At 41.1% G+C, this 16053-nt stretch overlaps 1 protein-coding gene across 1 annotated transcript; it reads right to left on the bottom strand.

Annotated features, from left to right (window-relative positions):
• Window positions 1–9292: 9292 nt before the first annotated feature.
• LOC306743399 (alpha-1,3-mannosyl-glycoprotein 4-beta-N-acetylglucosaminyltransferase C-like) lies at window positions 9293–13527 on the bottom strand (the record flags this gene model as incomplete). The annotated part of the gene is made up of 2 exons (XM_079225902.1): window positions 9293–10133; window positions 13472–13527. The coding sequence occupies 2 exons, from the start codon at window positions 13525–13527 to the stop codon at window positions 9293–9295; spliced, it is 897 nt and encodes a 298-aa protein (XP_079082028.1).
• Window positions 13528–16053: the final 2526 nt, after the last annotated feature.

The following is a 16053-nucleotide window of genomic DNA, read 5'->3' as shown; positions in this document are numbered from 1 at the left end:
ATAACTGTGTTCATTAGTATCAGTACAGTGATATAACTGTCTTCATTAGTATTAATACAGTGATATAACTGTGTTTATTAGTATTAATACAGTGATATAACTGTCTGTATTAGTATTAATACAGTGATATAACTGTGTTCATTAGTATTAATACAGTGATATAACTGTCTGTATTAGTATTAATACAGTGATATAACTGTCTTCATTAGTATCAGTACAGTGATATAACTGTCTGTATTAGTATTAATACAGTGATATAACTGTCTTCATTAGTATTAATACAGTGATATAACTGTGTTTATTAGTATTAATACAGTGATATAACTGTCTTCATTAGTATTAATACAGTGATATAACTGTGTTCATTAGTATTAATACAGTGATATAACTGTCTTCATTAGTATTAATACAGTGATATAACTGTCTTCATTAGTATTAATACAGTGATATAACTGTGTTCATTAGTATTAATACAGTGATATAACTGTCTGTATTAGTATTAATACAGTGATATAACTGTCTTCATTAGTATTAATACAGTGATATAACTGTGTTCATTAGTATTAATACAGTGATATAACTGTCTTCATTAGTATTAGTACAGTGATATAACTGTGTTCATTAGTATTAGTACAGTGATAGAACTGTCTTCATTAGTATTAGTACAGTGATATAACTGTCTTCATTAGTATTAATACAGTGATATAACTGTGTTCATTAGTATCAGTACAGTGATATAACTGTGTTCATTAGTATTAATACAGTGATATAACTGTCTTCATTAGTATCAGTACAGTGATATAACTGTCTTCATTAGTATTAATACAGTGATATAACTGTCTTCATTAGTATTAATACAGTGATATAACTGTGTTCATTAGTATTAATACAGTGATATAACTGTCTTCATTAGTGTTAATACAGTGATATAACTGTGTTTATTAGTATTAATACAGTGATATAACTGTCTGTATTAGTATTAATACAGTGATATAACTGTCTTCATTAGTATCAGTACAGTGATATAACTGTCTGTATTAGTATTAATACAGTGATATAACTGTCTTCATTAGTATTAATACAGTGATATAACTGTGTTCATTAGTATTAATACAGTGATATAACTGTCTGTATTAGTATTAATACAGTGATATAACTGTCTTCATTAGTATTAATACAGTGATATAACTGTGTTCATTAGTATTAATACAGTGATATAACTGTGTTCATTAGTATTAATACAGTGATATAACTGTCTTCATTAGTATTAATACAGTGATATAACTGTGTTCATTAGTATTAATACAGTGATATAACTGTGTTCATTAGTATTAATACAGTGATATAACTGTCTGTATTAGTATTAATACAGTGATATAACTGTCTTCATTAGTATTAATACAGTGATATAACTGTGTTCATTAGTATTAATACAGTGATATAACTGTCTTCATTAGTATTAGTACAGTGATATAACTGTGTTCATTAGTATTAGTACAGTGATATAACTGTCTTCATTAGTATTAGTACAGTGATATAACTGTCTTCATTAGTATTAATACAGTGATATAACTGTGTTCATTAGTATCAGTACAGTGATATAACTGTGTTCATTAGTATTAATACAGTGATATAACTGTCTTCATTAGTGTCAGTACAGTGATATAACTGTCTGTATTAGTATTAATACAGTGATATAACTGTGTTCATTAGTATTAGTACAGTGATATAACTGTGTTCATTAGTATTAATACAGTGATATAACTGTGTTCATTAGTATTAATACAGTGATATAACTGTCTTCATTAGTATTAATACAGTGATATAACTGTCTTCATTAGTATTAATACAGTGATATAACTGTGTTTATTAGTATTAATACAGTGATATAACTGTCTGTATTAGTATTAATACAGTGATATAACTGTCTTCATTAGTATTAATACAGTGATATAACTGTCTTCATTAGTATTAGTACAGTGATATAACTGTGTTCATTAGTATCAGTACAGTGATATAACTGTCTGTATTAGTATTAATACAGTGATATAACTGTGTTCATTAGTATTAGTACAGTGATATAACTGTGTTCATTAGTATTAATACAGTGATATAACTGTGTTCATTAGTATTAGTACAGTGATATAACTGTGTTCATTAGTATTAGTACAGTGATATAACTGTCTTCATTAGTATTAATACAGTGATATAACTGTGTTCATTAGTATCAGTACAGTGATATAACTGTCTGTATTAGTATTAATACAGTGATATAACTGTGTTCATTAGTATCAGTACAGTGATATAACTGTGTTCATTAGTATTAGTACAGTGATATAACTGTCTTCATTAGTAATAATACAGTGATATAACTGTGTTCATTAGTATCAGTACAGTGATATAACTGTGTTCATTAGTATTAATACAGTGATATAACTGTGTTCATTAGTATTAATACAGTGATATAACTGTCTTCATTAGTATCAGTACAGTGATATAACTGTCTGTATTAGTATTAATACAGTGATATAACTGTCTTCATTAGTATTAGTACAGTGATATAACTGTGTTCATTAGTATCAGTACAGTGATATAACTGTGTTCATTAGTATTAATACAGTGATATAACTGTCTTCATTAGTACTAGTACAGTGATATAACTGTCTGTATTAGTATTAATACAGTGATATAACTGTGTTCATTAGTATTAGTACAGTGATATAACTGTCTTCATTAGTATCAGTACAGTGATATAACTGTGTTCATTAGTATCAGTACAGTGATATAACTGTCTGTATTAGTATTAATACAGTGATATAACTGTGTTCATTAGTATCAGTACAGTGATATAACTGTGTTCATTAGTATTAGTACAGTGATATAACTGTGTTCATTAGTATCAGTACAGTGATATAACTGTGTTCATTAGTATCAGTACAGTGATATAACTGTGTTCATTAGTATCAGTACAGTGATATAACTGTGTTCATTAGTATCAGTACAGTGATATAACTGTGTTCATTTGTATCAGTACAGTGATATAACTGTCTTCATTGGTGTCAGGGAGGAGACTCGGGATGGACGTTAACCGAGACGAGCCGGAAACAAGATTGCGTTGCTATGCGACGAGTCAACAGAAACAGACGCAGCTGCAGACGGATGCAGACATCATGTCTGTGTACTCAGCAAACCAGGTGATCTTTGTGCGTCCTGAGAAATACAAATTAGGAACATTACAAATTCTGCTGCTGTTTCACTCTGACCTCCATCTTTAGTATGACGGCGCCTTCCAGCCGCAAAGGCTGCAGAACTGGAGCGAGCCAAAGTGCTGCAGAGAGGTACGACCAGCACCTTAATGTATATATACTAGTGATGTGTCCTTTCGTGTCGAGGCTTCGATGCGCGTGTCGAGTAATCCAGGTAGATTTTGGTGAAGCGCGTATCGAGGCTTGTGTCGATGACGTATGCGGTGACGTTCGAAGCCTCGCGAGCCGGTCGTACCACGTGACTGATTCAGAAAATGGTTCGTGGGTTTGCCGTGCGATTTGAAATATAAGGGGCAGCGAAACTCAATGGATTCCCCCCTTCCTCTCTGTACCCAGCTTCATCTGTATCTGTGAAAGGGTATTTTATAAAGCAGGCGAAATAGTCTCAAAAAGCCCAGCACTGTGGAAAAGTTCTTATTTTTATTTAAAAAAATATTGGACACATCAACATGGACTAACGGAGCCGAGGCTCGAAACACCGATCCTCTGACTGAAAGTCGGATATTGTAGCCACTGACCCACAGTCACATCACAACCCTCTCCCAATTTGTTTCGAGTTTTGATTTTGACCCCGCCATTATATCATAAAGATAGACACAATATTAATAAGTTAATAATTGATGTATTGGCATCACAAACATAATTTATTCTATTTAAAGCTTCACACACCAAAGCCATGTTGTCGTTATGATCACTGCCTGTTTTACATGTATTGTCCACTTGGTGGCGCAGTAGAGCAAATGAAGCCCCATGAAGCTTCGGCACATGAGCGAACCAATTGGATGGAAAGCTTCAATGCTTCAGGAAGCTTCATCTCGCCATCACTAATATATACTGTTTGGGAGGTAAAACATCAGGTCACCTGTCACATGGCAGATTCTTCAGAAATATAGAAGTATCATTATGTCAGCTGGGAGCCCACGGCCCTGAATAGGGTAAGCGATTCGGAGAATGGAACGGAATTTATATTCCATGCTTCTATTGTCTAACATTCCAAAGAGTTCTACGTAGATTTCAAAAGCCAACCAACCGTAATACCGGTTTCACAGGGAGTGTTCCAAGGGTGTGACGAGCATCAGAATTTATGTTCATTTGAAAGCAAACCTAGATTTGTCTAGTTTCATTTTGTCTTTAATTGCTCTTGTATTTATATTTTACTTCTATTCTTATACTAGCTGTGTAAACCTCTTATTTATTGTGTTACTTGCCTATTTATTTCTTTATTTCAATCAGGAGAGACATTGAGTGATTAGTAGTTAATGTTTATTATGCCAGATGATGTGCTCATGAGGATATTGAGATGGCGCTGTGTTTGCCCTGAGCGGCAGCAATCTGTAGATCCCCCGAGGAGTCCAGACACTGGTGGTGGTGGCTGGAGGTTCTGCTGGAGCTGCTGGAGATGCACAAGGGGTGCTGAATCTGAGAAGGCGGATGGTGCTGGGGAGGCGGCGGGTCGCCAGGCTCGTAGGCCTCTCACTCATACTGTCCCTCACCAGCAGCACACCTTCCTTCGAAAACAGGCTAGGGAAAGAGGGGTCGAAGCACCTGGCGTTAAACTGGATCCTGGCGACCAGACCTCTATAGAGGCTTTAAGTGGCGCACCTCCATGCAGTGAATGAACAAATGAATGCACACCTATCATTTCATCATTTCATGATGTTGAGGCTAGATTGTTAATAATGCCTATGACTGCTTGGTTGTTGCACTGCACTGCGTTTGCATCTCCAAAATTTTCCCCAGATGTGGCAAGCTATTGCGATGGGATATATTTCGAACAGTGCGGAGGATAAATCAAGCTTTGGAAATGAATGAGGCCACCTGCTGGCGAACCATTGGCCTTGAAAGTACCCGCCGAAGCCCACCGACGGGGCGACGTCAGTGAAAAACTTTAGAGATTCGGAAGAATTAACCACGTCGTCATAAAAGAATATTACCCCGTTCCAATGCTTTAGCAACCGTGACCAGAAACGCAGGTCGGAGCGGCACCCTTCGTTCAGTGTAATGGTGACGCGTAACATTGCATAATTTAAGTGGCCGAGGAGGTTCTTCAGATCTGGTTTCGGCTTTAACGGCGTGCTCGTTGGGGAGAAATGCTACAGTAGGGCAGAGGGGTGCTGAGTGGCCCAGGATACCGCAAGTTAGGCAGGACGCTGGCTGCGAGACGCCCACGATCATGACGAGCAGTTCCGTGTCCAGGACTGACCAGTCCAGTCGGATGTTAGATTGGGCTGTGTAAACCGCGACTTTGATGGAGAACCCCTTGTGGTATTTATAGAATGTGTTTCTCCAGTACCTGAGCTGGAGGCTGCCGATCAGCGCTAAATACCCGTCTAGTTCTTGTCGGCGTTCCGGGTAGACGGAGCTTATTACCTCGCGAAAGATACCGAAAGCGACTAAGAATTCACCAATGGACAATTCTCTTGACAATCTTGGGTCGGTGGTTTTAATGAGTGCGGTGAAGTGCTCCCCGGCGGTGATTTTTCCTTCGCACTCGGGGGAAGGCAATATGAGGGTGATCAGGTTTATATCTGCAGGATTTTTGCTCTCAAGCGTGGTGAAACGTTTACTCATGATGGTATATATTGCCTACCTGGGAATGGCGGAGGCCAGGGAGTGTTGAGGTAGGATTAGGTCGTATATACTTGCTGGGGTGCCGGTTCGTCGTGTTGCGGGTTTTGTGCCCTGTCCCTTGATGCGGAAGATGACTCTTGATTCTCTTCTATTGACTGGAGGCGTGCGTCTATGGCCTGGATGGAATTTACCAGCAGCTGGAGAGTTGTTGCGAGGGCCGGAGGTTGGTCGAGTTGTGATGAGCTGAGGGTGACGGCCTTACGTTTAGCTACGGTGGTGGGCTCGCCCTGGGCTGGTGATCCGAGGCCCACGTCATAAGCCAGGCTTTGAAGCTGTGAGACGTCTAAACCCGGAGCCGGGTTGATGCCTTGGGAGATTAACGACTCAAGTATTCCAGGGCCCGTTTCCTCTTGACGGGTGGCGATCCGAGGGCTGCGCCGATTTGTGGATGCAAAAGAAGCCGAGTCGTTCAAGTCGGCATCGATGATGTCTGAAGATTTTTTCATTTAACGTACGTCGCATGAGACAGCAGCAGGACACTAGAGGCGGGGATAGAGTACATTTAAAAGGAGACGGCAGCAAGCTGATAGGCTAGCGAAGAGGGCGTGACTCTGCACTACTGAACAGCTGATAGAGTCTGACGTTATGACACTTCTGACAGAGCATCCGGTATGGGATTTGTGCTGCTGGTGAGGGACAGTATGAGTGATACGAGCCTGGCGTGAGGGGATTGTCTTCCTGTCTGAACTTACGCTAAAGCATAATTTCCTCTCTTGAGAACAATCTTCTGGGCTTCATCTTTCCTTTCAGACCAACAGGGATGAACAGCAGAACGATGCCAGCCTGTCAGCCAAGAGACACCAAGAGGAACAAGGCCGGGAACTACATTGAATTCTTAGTGGATGAAAACTAATTCCTACAAAAATCTGCCGTCTCAGCGTCGACTTATTTTAGCATGTCTGATTGTTGCTCACGAATAATGATTGGTCAACATGTGGCCTTGGTTAAAAGCATGAAAGCTTGTACCTGTAGACACTGCCTGTATCCAGGCCTGCCTTCCTCCGCTAGTGGCTTCCACCTCTTTTATGGTGACAAACAGCGTGTGGAGCCGTCATATTTTCACATCTGTGAATTAAGTATTTCTTTCGATCACCCAGAATTGCTGATTGTCGGCATAGTATAAAGACTTACCAAGACACTTTTGGTGAGTTTGATTTTGTTTGTCCATTTTGTATAAAGTGTGTTCTACAACAAGTTAAGGAGGTAAACGTTTCTATTTTTCTGTGGAAGTAAGTTTAAGTGTGTACTGCATTTGACCATCAGGGACTGGACTTTGTGAGAGCACAGTTGAACCCATTTCCTGTGTGTAATAAAATTGTAGTTTACAATCAAAGTGGATGCAGGACCAAAGTCCTGGCAGTGCGAGACTCCAGGTCGGTCTCACTGAAGGTTCAGTGTTGTAAAACACCCATGACTTTCAGTTATTTCCTCCTCCACAACTCCACATTTAACAATGGACCAAACAAACAACCACCTCCAGTATAAGTGTGTCCTAAACTGTCAGCCTGATACATTATGCATTTATATTAGTGCATAAAACAGAAATGCCATCCATATGTCTGGTCCTCCTTTATGAATCTCAAAAGCGCTGTATGTGAAATCGAGAAAGGAAATTGCATTTTATTTGATCAAGCCAGATAAAACGGTTCTGAAATCACTAATGAGGAACAAAAACTACTCAATGGAGAAAAAAATAACGGATGCTATAAACTCTGAGTGCAAGAACAAAGAAAGCACTTTAGCCACATCCGATCAACACAGATTACATTTTGGAATAGCTGGTGATCACGAGGGAGACACAGATAAGATATGCTTAGAAATGTATCCTGGCATCAGTCCTGCGTTTCCATAGTAGTTAAAATGACCTAACTCAACAGTTTGCATATACACACGAATTCTGTTATTGGTGAAATATTACACAACACCCTTTGCCAACATCCTACATTAGCTGTTGGTAATGAGACTCTCATGGAATGAATGTTTAAACAGGTACAGCCCGCTCTGGGAGACTTGGAATCTTCTCCCAAACATGACAAGGAGAGTAACTTTCAAAATTAATCTGAACAGACTAAACCAACCCGAGGGCCATGACAGCCAGAGGGACAATGGGCCACTATTTTCCAAGCCTGTCTAGTAATAGACTGCTCTGACATTGCTTGAAGGGACTGGTTGCAAAACAAAGTAATATAGTGCATAGTGAGTCCTATAATACTGAGATAACAAACTTTGAGAAATAAAAACTAGTCTTCAGAGTCTTTTATTTTCTGTGCCGATACAGAGTGCAGTGCAGTCTGCAGGAAGACCAACACGGGGCAGGACATGTACACGAGTTCTCACGAAGACATCTGGACAACAATTCCTCACCAAAAGATTCTGTGATTCACTTATTTCCTCTTATAAAGCAGAACTCCTGGTTACCATTCACAAGCATGAATAACATATGTTCTTGTTATTGGGTCAAGGCACATATAGAAAAGTAACAGCACGGTGCCTGAACCGATCCTTAAAACCGTGTGCAACAGAACTCCACTCAGAAACTGTTGGATTCTACAAACTCTGCTGCTTTACTGGACTACATGTCATCTTTAATATCAACTGGGAGAGCTTTTCTGAATCAGAGGAACACCAAATGAACCGAGGAACAAACATGTCTCCTAATAATCTCACTGCAGGAGCGTTTCTGCTGCAGAGCTCCAAGCCGGTGTTCTTGCTGGTCAGCTGCGGATCCTCCGCTCTGACTCCATCAGGGACACAGACGTTTCTAGCAGGTGGACAGACGTTTCTAACGAGGTTTGGTGGAGGAAACAGAGAGTTTCTCTCGGAGTTCGGCTCTTCTTCTTAACACGCAATTGTTTTATTGCATTTCCTGCACAGAGCGTTGTTCAAATCTTTTTTTGCAAAATACAGTCACACTTTTGACCGTTTACCTTTCTGTATTTTCTCTGTTAAAAGGTTGATGGCTAGCTAGCTACTGTAGCTATACAAACGAGAGGCTATCGTTAAATGCTGCCAGGGCGGAGTCATCAGAGTAGTGTAAAAAAAAGTATTTCAATCGGCACAGACACCGAAATCTGCGTTGCGTTTTGGTCCGGTAGCCACACATGGTAGCTCCTCCCATCAGTGTACGAATGGGTGAATGATGACATGCAGTGTTAAGGAGCTTTGAGTTGTCAGAAGACTAGAAAAGAGAAATACAAGTACAGTCCATTCACCAAAGAGCAATCAAACATTTTCTTCTCAGTACCACAGTACCTTCACACAGTTTCGCTAGGCACTGGATTATTGATACGTCAGTGAAAATGTTTCACTAGGCACAAAAGTCACATGTTCATCTTGCATACAAGATCCAACAGGTCAAATAATACAAATTATTCATCTGGCCGGGAGAAAAAGATTCACTTCTCGGTTTGGTGTGGAATTGTACTCGGCTTTGTTGAGATCCTGATTTTCTTGATGATCACCCACTCCTTCTGCCCAGCTGTGACTTTTATCCTTAGACAAGAAGAGCTAGAGATATACCTTTTGTCCATCTCTTGCTTCTCAAACCTCCCATTCTCTAACGTCCCAACTGACTGGAACTCTTTACAACTCTTCTCCCCTTTCTCTGTGGTAATCACGTCACGGCCTATCTCCACCTGAGCTGACTCTAAAAGGTCTTTGCCTTCTGATCCTGTTTCTAGAAATATCCACGTCACTACTGCAGGGTCCGTGAACACTGCAGTCAGATAAGATCCGTTTTCTGGGGAGCGTCCCCAGAAAAATCCCTCAACATCCCAGGCTAGTTTGGGGTAATGCGTCTTGTAGGTGGACATATCCGAATAAACCTCAGCTGACGGATTGGTGTATAACCTCTCCTCAAAGTCCTTGTCCTTTAGCTTGTTGTATGTCCCTTCGAACGAGGAGAAAGTACCCATGTGTTGGAACAGTGAGGGTTTGAAAATTATTGGTTCATTTTGTGTTAGCAACTCTCGGAAACGAGACATTAAACAGTCGCAAGGCATTTCCTGGTAAAAGAGTGAGAGAAAGCAGGCCAAGAGAGGAAGATGGGCGGATTTGTATAGTTTACCAATGTAGCCAAGGACTGAGAACTCCAGCATTGCCCAGGTGGCCTTCTTCGCTTCTTGGTCCGCAACGTGCCTCCTGATGGTGGAGAGGAAATTTTTTGCGGCAGAGACGTCATCCTCCAGTTGGAGGTAGTATCTGCCAAGGCCGGCACTGTAGTGCATCAGGAAGGGGCTCGTTCGTTAGAGCTGGAAGAACAGGAAGTCACAGAAAAAATGACTTCCTGTTAGTTCCGAAGTTTTATCTACTTAGAAATGTGTGTGTAGCTGCATCATTTGTTCTTTTTATGTCTGCCTGTGAAATACATTACTACTGGTTTTGATGTGTGTTGTATAAATAAGATGTTGTATTAACAACCACAGAAGATGTGTTTTAGATTAAACATGAGACTAATGGTCAACAATCCAGCGTTAAGTATTACAACTACACATAAAATAAGGATGTTCTTCAACACGTGGTGTTTGCTGTCAGATCTAAGAGCCAATCAGCTCTCTGGTGTGGCGACAGGCGTTTCCCATCATGCACTGGGCCACGCAGCCGGTGGAGAGCTACTGCGGCGCTTGGCTCTGAAATCGACTGCCGGCTTGATCTCGTGAGAGTATCGTTGACCACGTGTGCATGACGTCAGAGCAAGTCGGACACAAATCTAACCGGCATGCATTGCGCGCCGATCACTGCCGATCGATTCTGCGCAGAACTGGCTCATCTCCAACAAGCCTAATGGCGTCTGGTACTAGGATGACCATATCCATAACACCAAAAAGGAGGACACTGAATAATTGCATATAAGGGGTGCAGTTTAATTTTATTAAGTGTAAAGAGAGGGGATGTGAGCCCTTTTTAATGCAATTGATCTCCTTGGAGCATACCCTGCTTTATCAATTCATTAGTATGTATTTTTAAATTTTTTATATGTAATATATATATATATATATATATATATATATATCTATCTTTATATATATTATATGTAATATTTTATTAATATGCAATTATTAATTTAGTAAGTAACAATTAATTAATATGTATTTTTTAAATGTATTTTATATATATACTTATATATTTATATAGATACACATATTGCAATCAATTCGGTCAAAGGTAAAAAGACACCGCTTAAGTTCAAAGTAAGAGTTCAATTAAAACATTAAGTTATGAATCTTAACCTTTCCCTCCGTCAAACTGATGTAACGTTACTGTGAGTAAATAATAAACTAAACTAACTTGCTCGTTAGATCCTCAAAACAGAATTAAAGCTGCGAGCAGCTGTGAACAGGGGCACGTTTGGGGCAGCCGGCAGGTCGCCAACTGGCCTCGGAAAGAAACCGGCCTAACCCATGCATGCTCTCAACAAGAGCAGGGACAGCAATTAATGTTTACAGTTTAATCCTGGCAGCGCAGTAGAGCTACTTAGGTTTCAGCGTCACTGGCATCCGTCATGGTTCCAAATTACACGGGCGAAAGGCATGCTGGGAAAGACTGTCTCAGCGTTGGGCGGCGAACAGCTGTTTGTGTGGCGTGTCTTCCGGTCTGTCTCTTCCTGTTTTGTTTTGTGCGCGAGCGTTACCCAGCTTGCAATTGGGCGCTGTCATTTTTATTTAAATCCGATGCTGTTTGGCTGGTTTCCTTTGGCCAGTAGGTGGCGCTACGACAATGTGAACATATACTGTGCATCATGTTTCTGTACGTGAAGAGGTACATTTAGTTTGGCCAGTAGGTGGTGCTAGTAGGTTACTATGAATATATTGTGATTTACTGATCAGGCCGGTTTATAGCAGGGCGGAGGATAAATGGCACTCAGCCACCAGTACACCCCATGACTCACTTTCAACCAATGAGAATGGTAGATTTCATCTACCCGTATTATAAATATATGAAATAAATATTTATTTATTCAACTTAATCACTTGTCTTTAGTGAAGCAATGATGTATGCAGGCCTTGAGTTTGCCAATGTGAACATACACATGCATCTCTATGTGAAGTGGATACAAGGTCATTTAAATTGCCTGTAAATGGAATGCAGATTGGCTGATTTACTTTTGCCAGTAGGTGGCGCTATGACAATCTGAACATTTGTCATGTACATGTCCTCAGGCATGGACCAGTATCATGCATGAGGAGTATTGGGGTAATAGCATCATGGATGGAGGAGTTACAACAGCTTTCTCTCATATAGCAGTTAGCTCAAAGTAGGCGCGTCTTTGCGTCCCCGTAAACGTCAATTCCCAAAAGTGAAAACGCGCAAAGAGCACAAGCCATACTCCTGAGGGTCTTGAAATCACTTTAAAATAGAATTTCAGTCGATTGTATGAAATTTGTAGGAGGAGTAGTATTTGGCGTAAATGCAAATATATGCTAAAATTAGCATAAATGGGCCGAAAATGGCAAATTGGCCGAAGTACTGTAGCGCCCCCTATCGTTCAAATCGGACGCCTGATTTATTGCAAGTTAGGGGATGCGATGTGCACATATACCCCAAGTTTGGAGTTGTTTGTCCCAATAGTTTTAATGTTATGAGTGTTTAAAAACAAGACACGCCCCTAAGAGGTTGATTGGTCGATATCTCCTCAACGCAATGAGATATCAAAGAAATTCCAATGCAGTATTGATGATCCAGTCACATTGATGATAAATACCAAGTTTGGTATGAAACGGACCAAGCGTTTAGGAATTAACTACAATAATGTGTTTTTCACAAAATCCAAGATGGCGGAAAATAGTTAAAGGCGGACTTTTTGGGTCTGAGAGGCTTTTTTGTAGAACAGGTGGAGACGGACATGTGTGAATTTTTTCAAGTCCAAAAAAAATTTGAGGGCCGAATCTGAGTCAGGGCCGAATCTGAGTCAGGGCCGAATCTGAGTCAGGCCGAATCTGAGTCAGGCCGAATCTGAGTCAGGGCCGAATCTGAGTCAGGGCCGAATCTGGCAAAATAGAAAATTTTACAAATTGTCAATATTTGTGTTTTTGAGCTATGGAATATACCCAGTAATATTTGTAAAATAGGATATCTGCGCAAAATATATGCTTTCCCTGCTTGTCTTCTCTGCTAGTGCAACTGTGCTACTGCAACTCTGCTGCGCCGTGCAGCGGGAGGGACCATTCTCAGTTGGCCCCATAGTGCGCGTTCACGGCTATCTCTCTTCTCATCTTGCGTGTTCTCGTCTTGGCGTCTCTCGCGGCGCCATTTTCACAACATTACAATGGAACATCCCAGCAAGAGCGCTACTCTTGCAAGAAAACTAAACCCAAACTACAAATCTCTCAAATCTCTCCTCCAAGACCCGTTTGAGAGAAGAACTTCGGCTGCGAAACTACGACGGTTCGACAGGCTGAACACAGACACACCCTAAAAAGCCCCCTGTGACCCCACGGACATTGCCTTTCAGGTGACACACACAGGTACTGAAGCCTTTGAAGAAGGTGAACCCTCACAAGGCTGTGGGACCCGATGGAGTTCCTCCCAAAGTTCTGAAGGCCTGTGGGGAACAGCTAGCTGGTGTGTATACTGACTTTTTCAACCTGTCACTATCCCAGGCTGTAGTCCCCCGTATCTTCAAATCCGTCATCATCATACCAGTCCCCAAAAGACCAGACACACCCACCCTGAATGACTTCAGGCCAGTGGCACTCACACCAGTCGCCATGAAGTGCTTAGAAAAACTAGTCCTCACACACATCAACCACACCGTCCCGGACAACGTCGACCCCCTCCAGTTTGCCTACCGCTCCAACCGATCAGTGGACGACGCGGTAGCAATAGCTCTACACCACACTCTGCAACACCTGGAAAGCAGCAGAACGAATGCCAAGATGCTTTTCCTGGACTACAGTTCTGCCTTCAACACTATCCGCCCGGGCAAACTGATCGAGAAGCTGTCAGACCTTGGTGTCCCAACTCCCACCTGCAACTGAATTCTGGACTTCCTGACAGAAAGACCACAGGTGGTGAGAATGGGAACACGGGTGTCTGCTGAGCTCACAGTCAGCACAGGATCCCCCCAGGGCTGCTGCCTGAGCCCAAAACTCTTCACCCTGTACACCCATGACTGTGTCTCCACCCAAGACTACACCATCCTCATCAAATACGCAGATGACACCACCATCCTGGGGCTCATAAAGGGGGACGACGAGTCTGGGTACAGGACCCTGATAAACGACACTCTGACCTACGGAGAGGAGAATGACCTCATCCTCAACACTGACAAGACCAAAGAAATAATCCTGGACTTCAGGAAGAATCCTCCCCCTCTACAGCCTCTTAACATCAAAGGGACTGAGCGGGAGAGGGCCGACAGCTACAGACTCCTGGGACTGCAAGTTACATCTGACCTGAGCTGGACTCATAACACCACAGCCACAGTGAAAAAAGGCCAGCAAAGGCTTTACTTCATCAGGCTGCTCAGGAAAGCTGGTCTGAAGCATCGCCCTCTCACCCTGGCCTACAGAGGACTGATAGAGAGAATCCTCACTGCATGCATCACTGTCTGGTATGGGAACACCACACGGGCAGAGAGGAAGACTCTGCAAAGAGTCATAAAGACTGCAGAAAGGATTGCAGGGACAAAACTTCCCTCCATGTGCAGCGCTGTCGGACATTTCCGACAGCGCTGCAGAGGGACTCATCAGAGACTCATCAGAGACTCACTCCAGCAGCTCACTCTCTGCTCAGACACAAACACTGCTGCACGTACAACCTGAGACTCTTTCCTGTATAGTGTGTTTTCTTCTCTTATTTTTATTTCTTCCAAAACTGTTAACTTGGAGAGCTCTGCGAAAAAGTCTGGACTGTTGGTCTAGGCACAAATGGCTAAATAAAAAACCTTGAACCTTGAAACAATTGGGCCCAGATCAACCGCCTGAATAAGACAACAGACCGTGTGAAAGGGAAGCTACATCGATGCTAACGGTAACGTCAACATCACTATACAGAACGCGACCACGGACACCATCGCTACAGCACTTATGGACAGGCTGAACACCATACGGACAAACTTATCGCCCAAGCTTACGACGAGGCTGCTGTAATAACGGGAGGCGCCGGCACAGTGCAGCGTTTTTACTGGCATTGCCCTCCGGAACCAAGCAGCGGCGAGGGGGAGGCCAGGCCAGGCTAACGTTAGCCCGCTAGGGTCCTAAGCAAGATGATGTCCAACTCATTGGCAAAGACGATTCATTGGAGGGGGTGAATGGGAAAACGGGCTTTGAGTCCCTTGCTCTGAAAGATGTTGATTTGAGTAAGTATTTCTTGGTTTCTTTCATTCTGAATATTTAACACTTACTGGTCTCATCATTAAGTTATATAAATAACATTTCTTTTTATAAAATTAAGATTATTTCAATGCATTTTACACAATTAGAAAGTGCTACATAGCTTTGAACAAAGTAGTAATAAGTGTCACCAAGAAATTAATTACTAGAAATTTATTATTTGTACTTTGACAGTTTTTTTTACCAGTTTTCAACATGTCGGAGCTCTAAATATGGTATTTAAGATATCAAACTTTAACAAGGTTCATCACTTTTTATAGTTAACATGTAATTATATTCACATGGAATGTATAATGTATGGAATTTATAATGTATTATTACATTCCCTTAACTCTTTTTGGTATATTTTGATGTAAAGCATATAGCACTTTGATGTGATTGACTGAACTAGTTTTTAATGAACATGCCCAGTGATCGTTGTATCTCTTCCTTTTTAAAGAATCAGGCCGTCGCAATTCTGTAACTGCAAAAGCAAGTGATGGAGAAACAGAGCGCTTCATGAAGCTGGCATCAGACCGGGAAGCAGGGAGAAGAGTGCCGGAGTGCCGGTGGTCTTTTTGTGTTCAGTTAGAGTTCTATTTTGAATTTAATTTAATTTGACTGTGTGCATTCAGTTCATAAAAATGTACTGTAACATTTTGGTCTACATGTCTTATTTGATTGTATTGTTAAATAATAATAAACAATATTTCCTTATCATATTTAATGTTATCTTATTGTATCTTATTTGGCATTTGTTGGACTGCTTGTGGTTGCAAAAACGTCCAAAATACAAAATGTTTATTTTAATAACTTGCACAAAATATGAATATGAGATGTATCGG

This window comes from Taurulus bubalis, assembly GCF_910589615.1.
Source record: "Taurulus bubalis genome assembly, chromosome: 11".
In the NCBI taxonomy this organism is placed as follows: domain Eukaryota; kingdom Metazoa; phylum Chordata; class Actinopteri; order Perciformes; family Cottidae; genus Taurulus; species Taurulus bubalis.
This window is presented reverse-complemented; position numbering and strand designations above follow the sequence as displayed.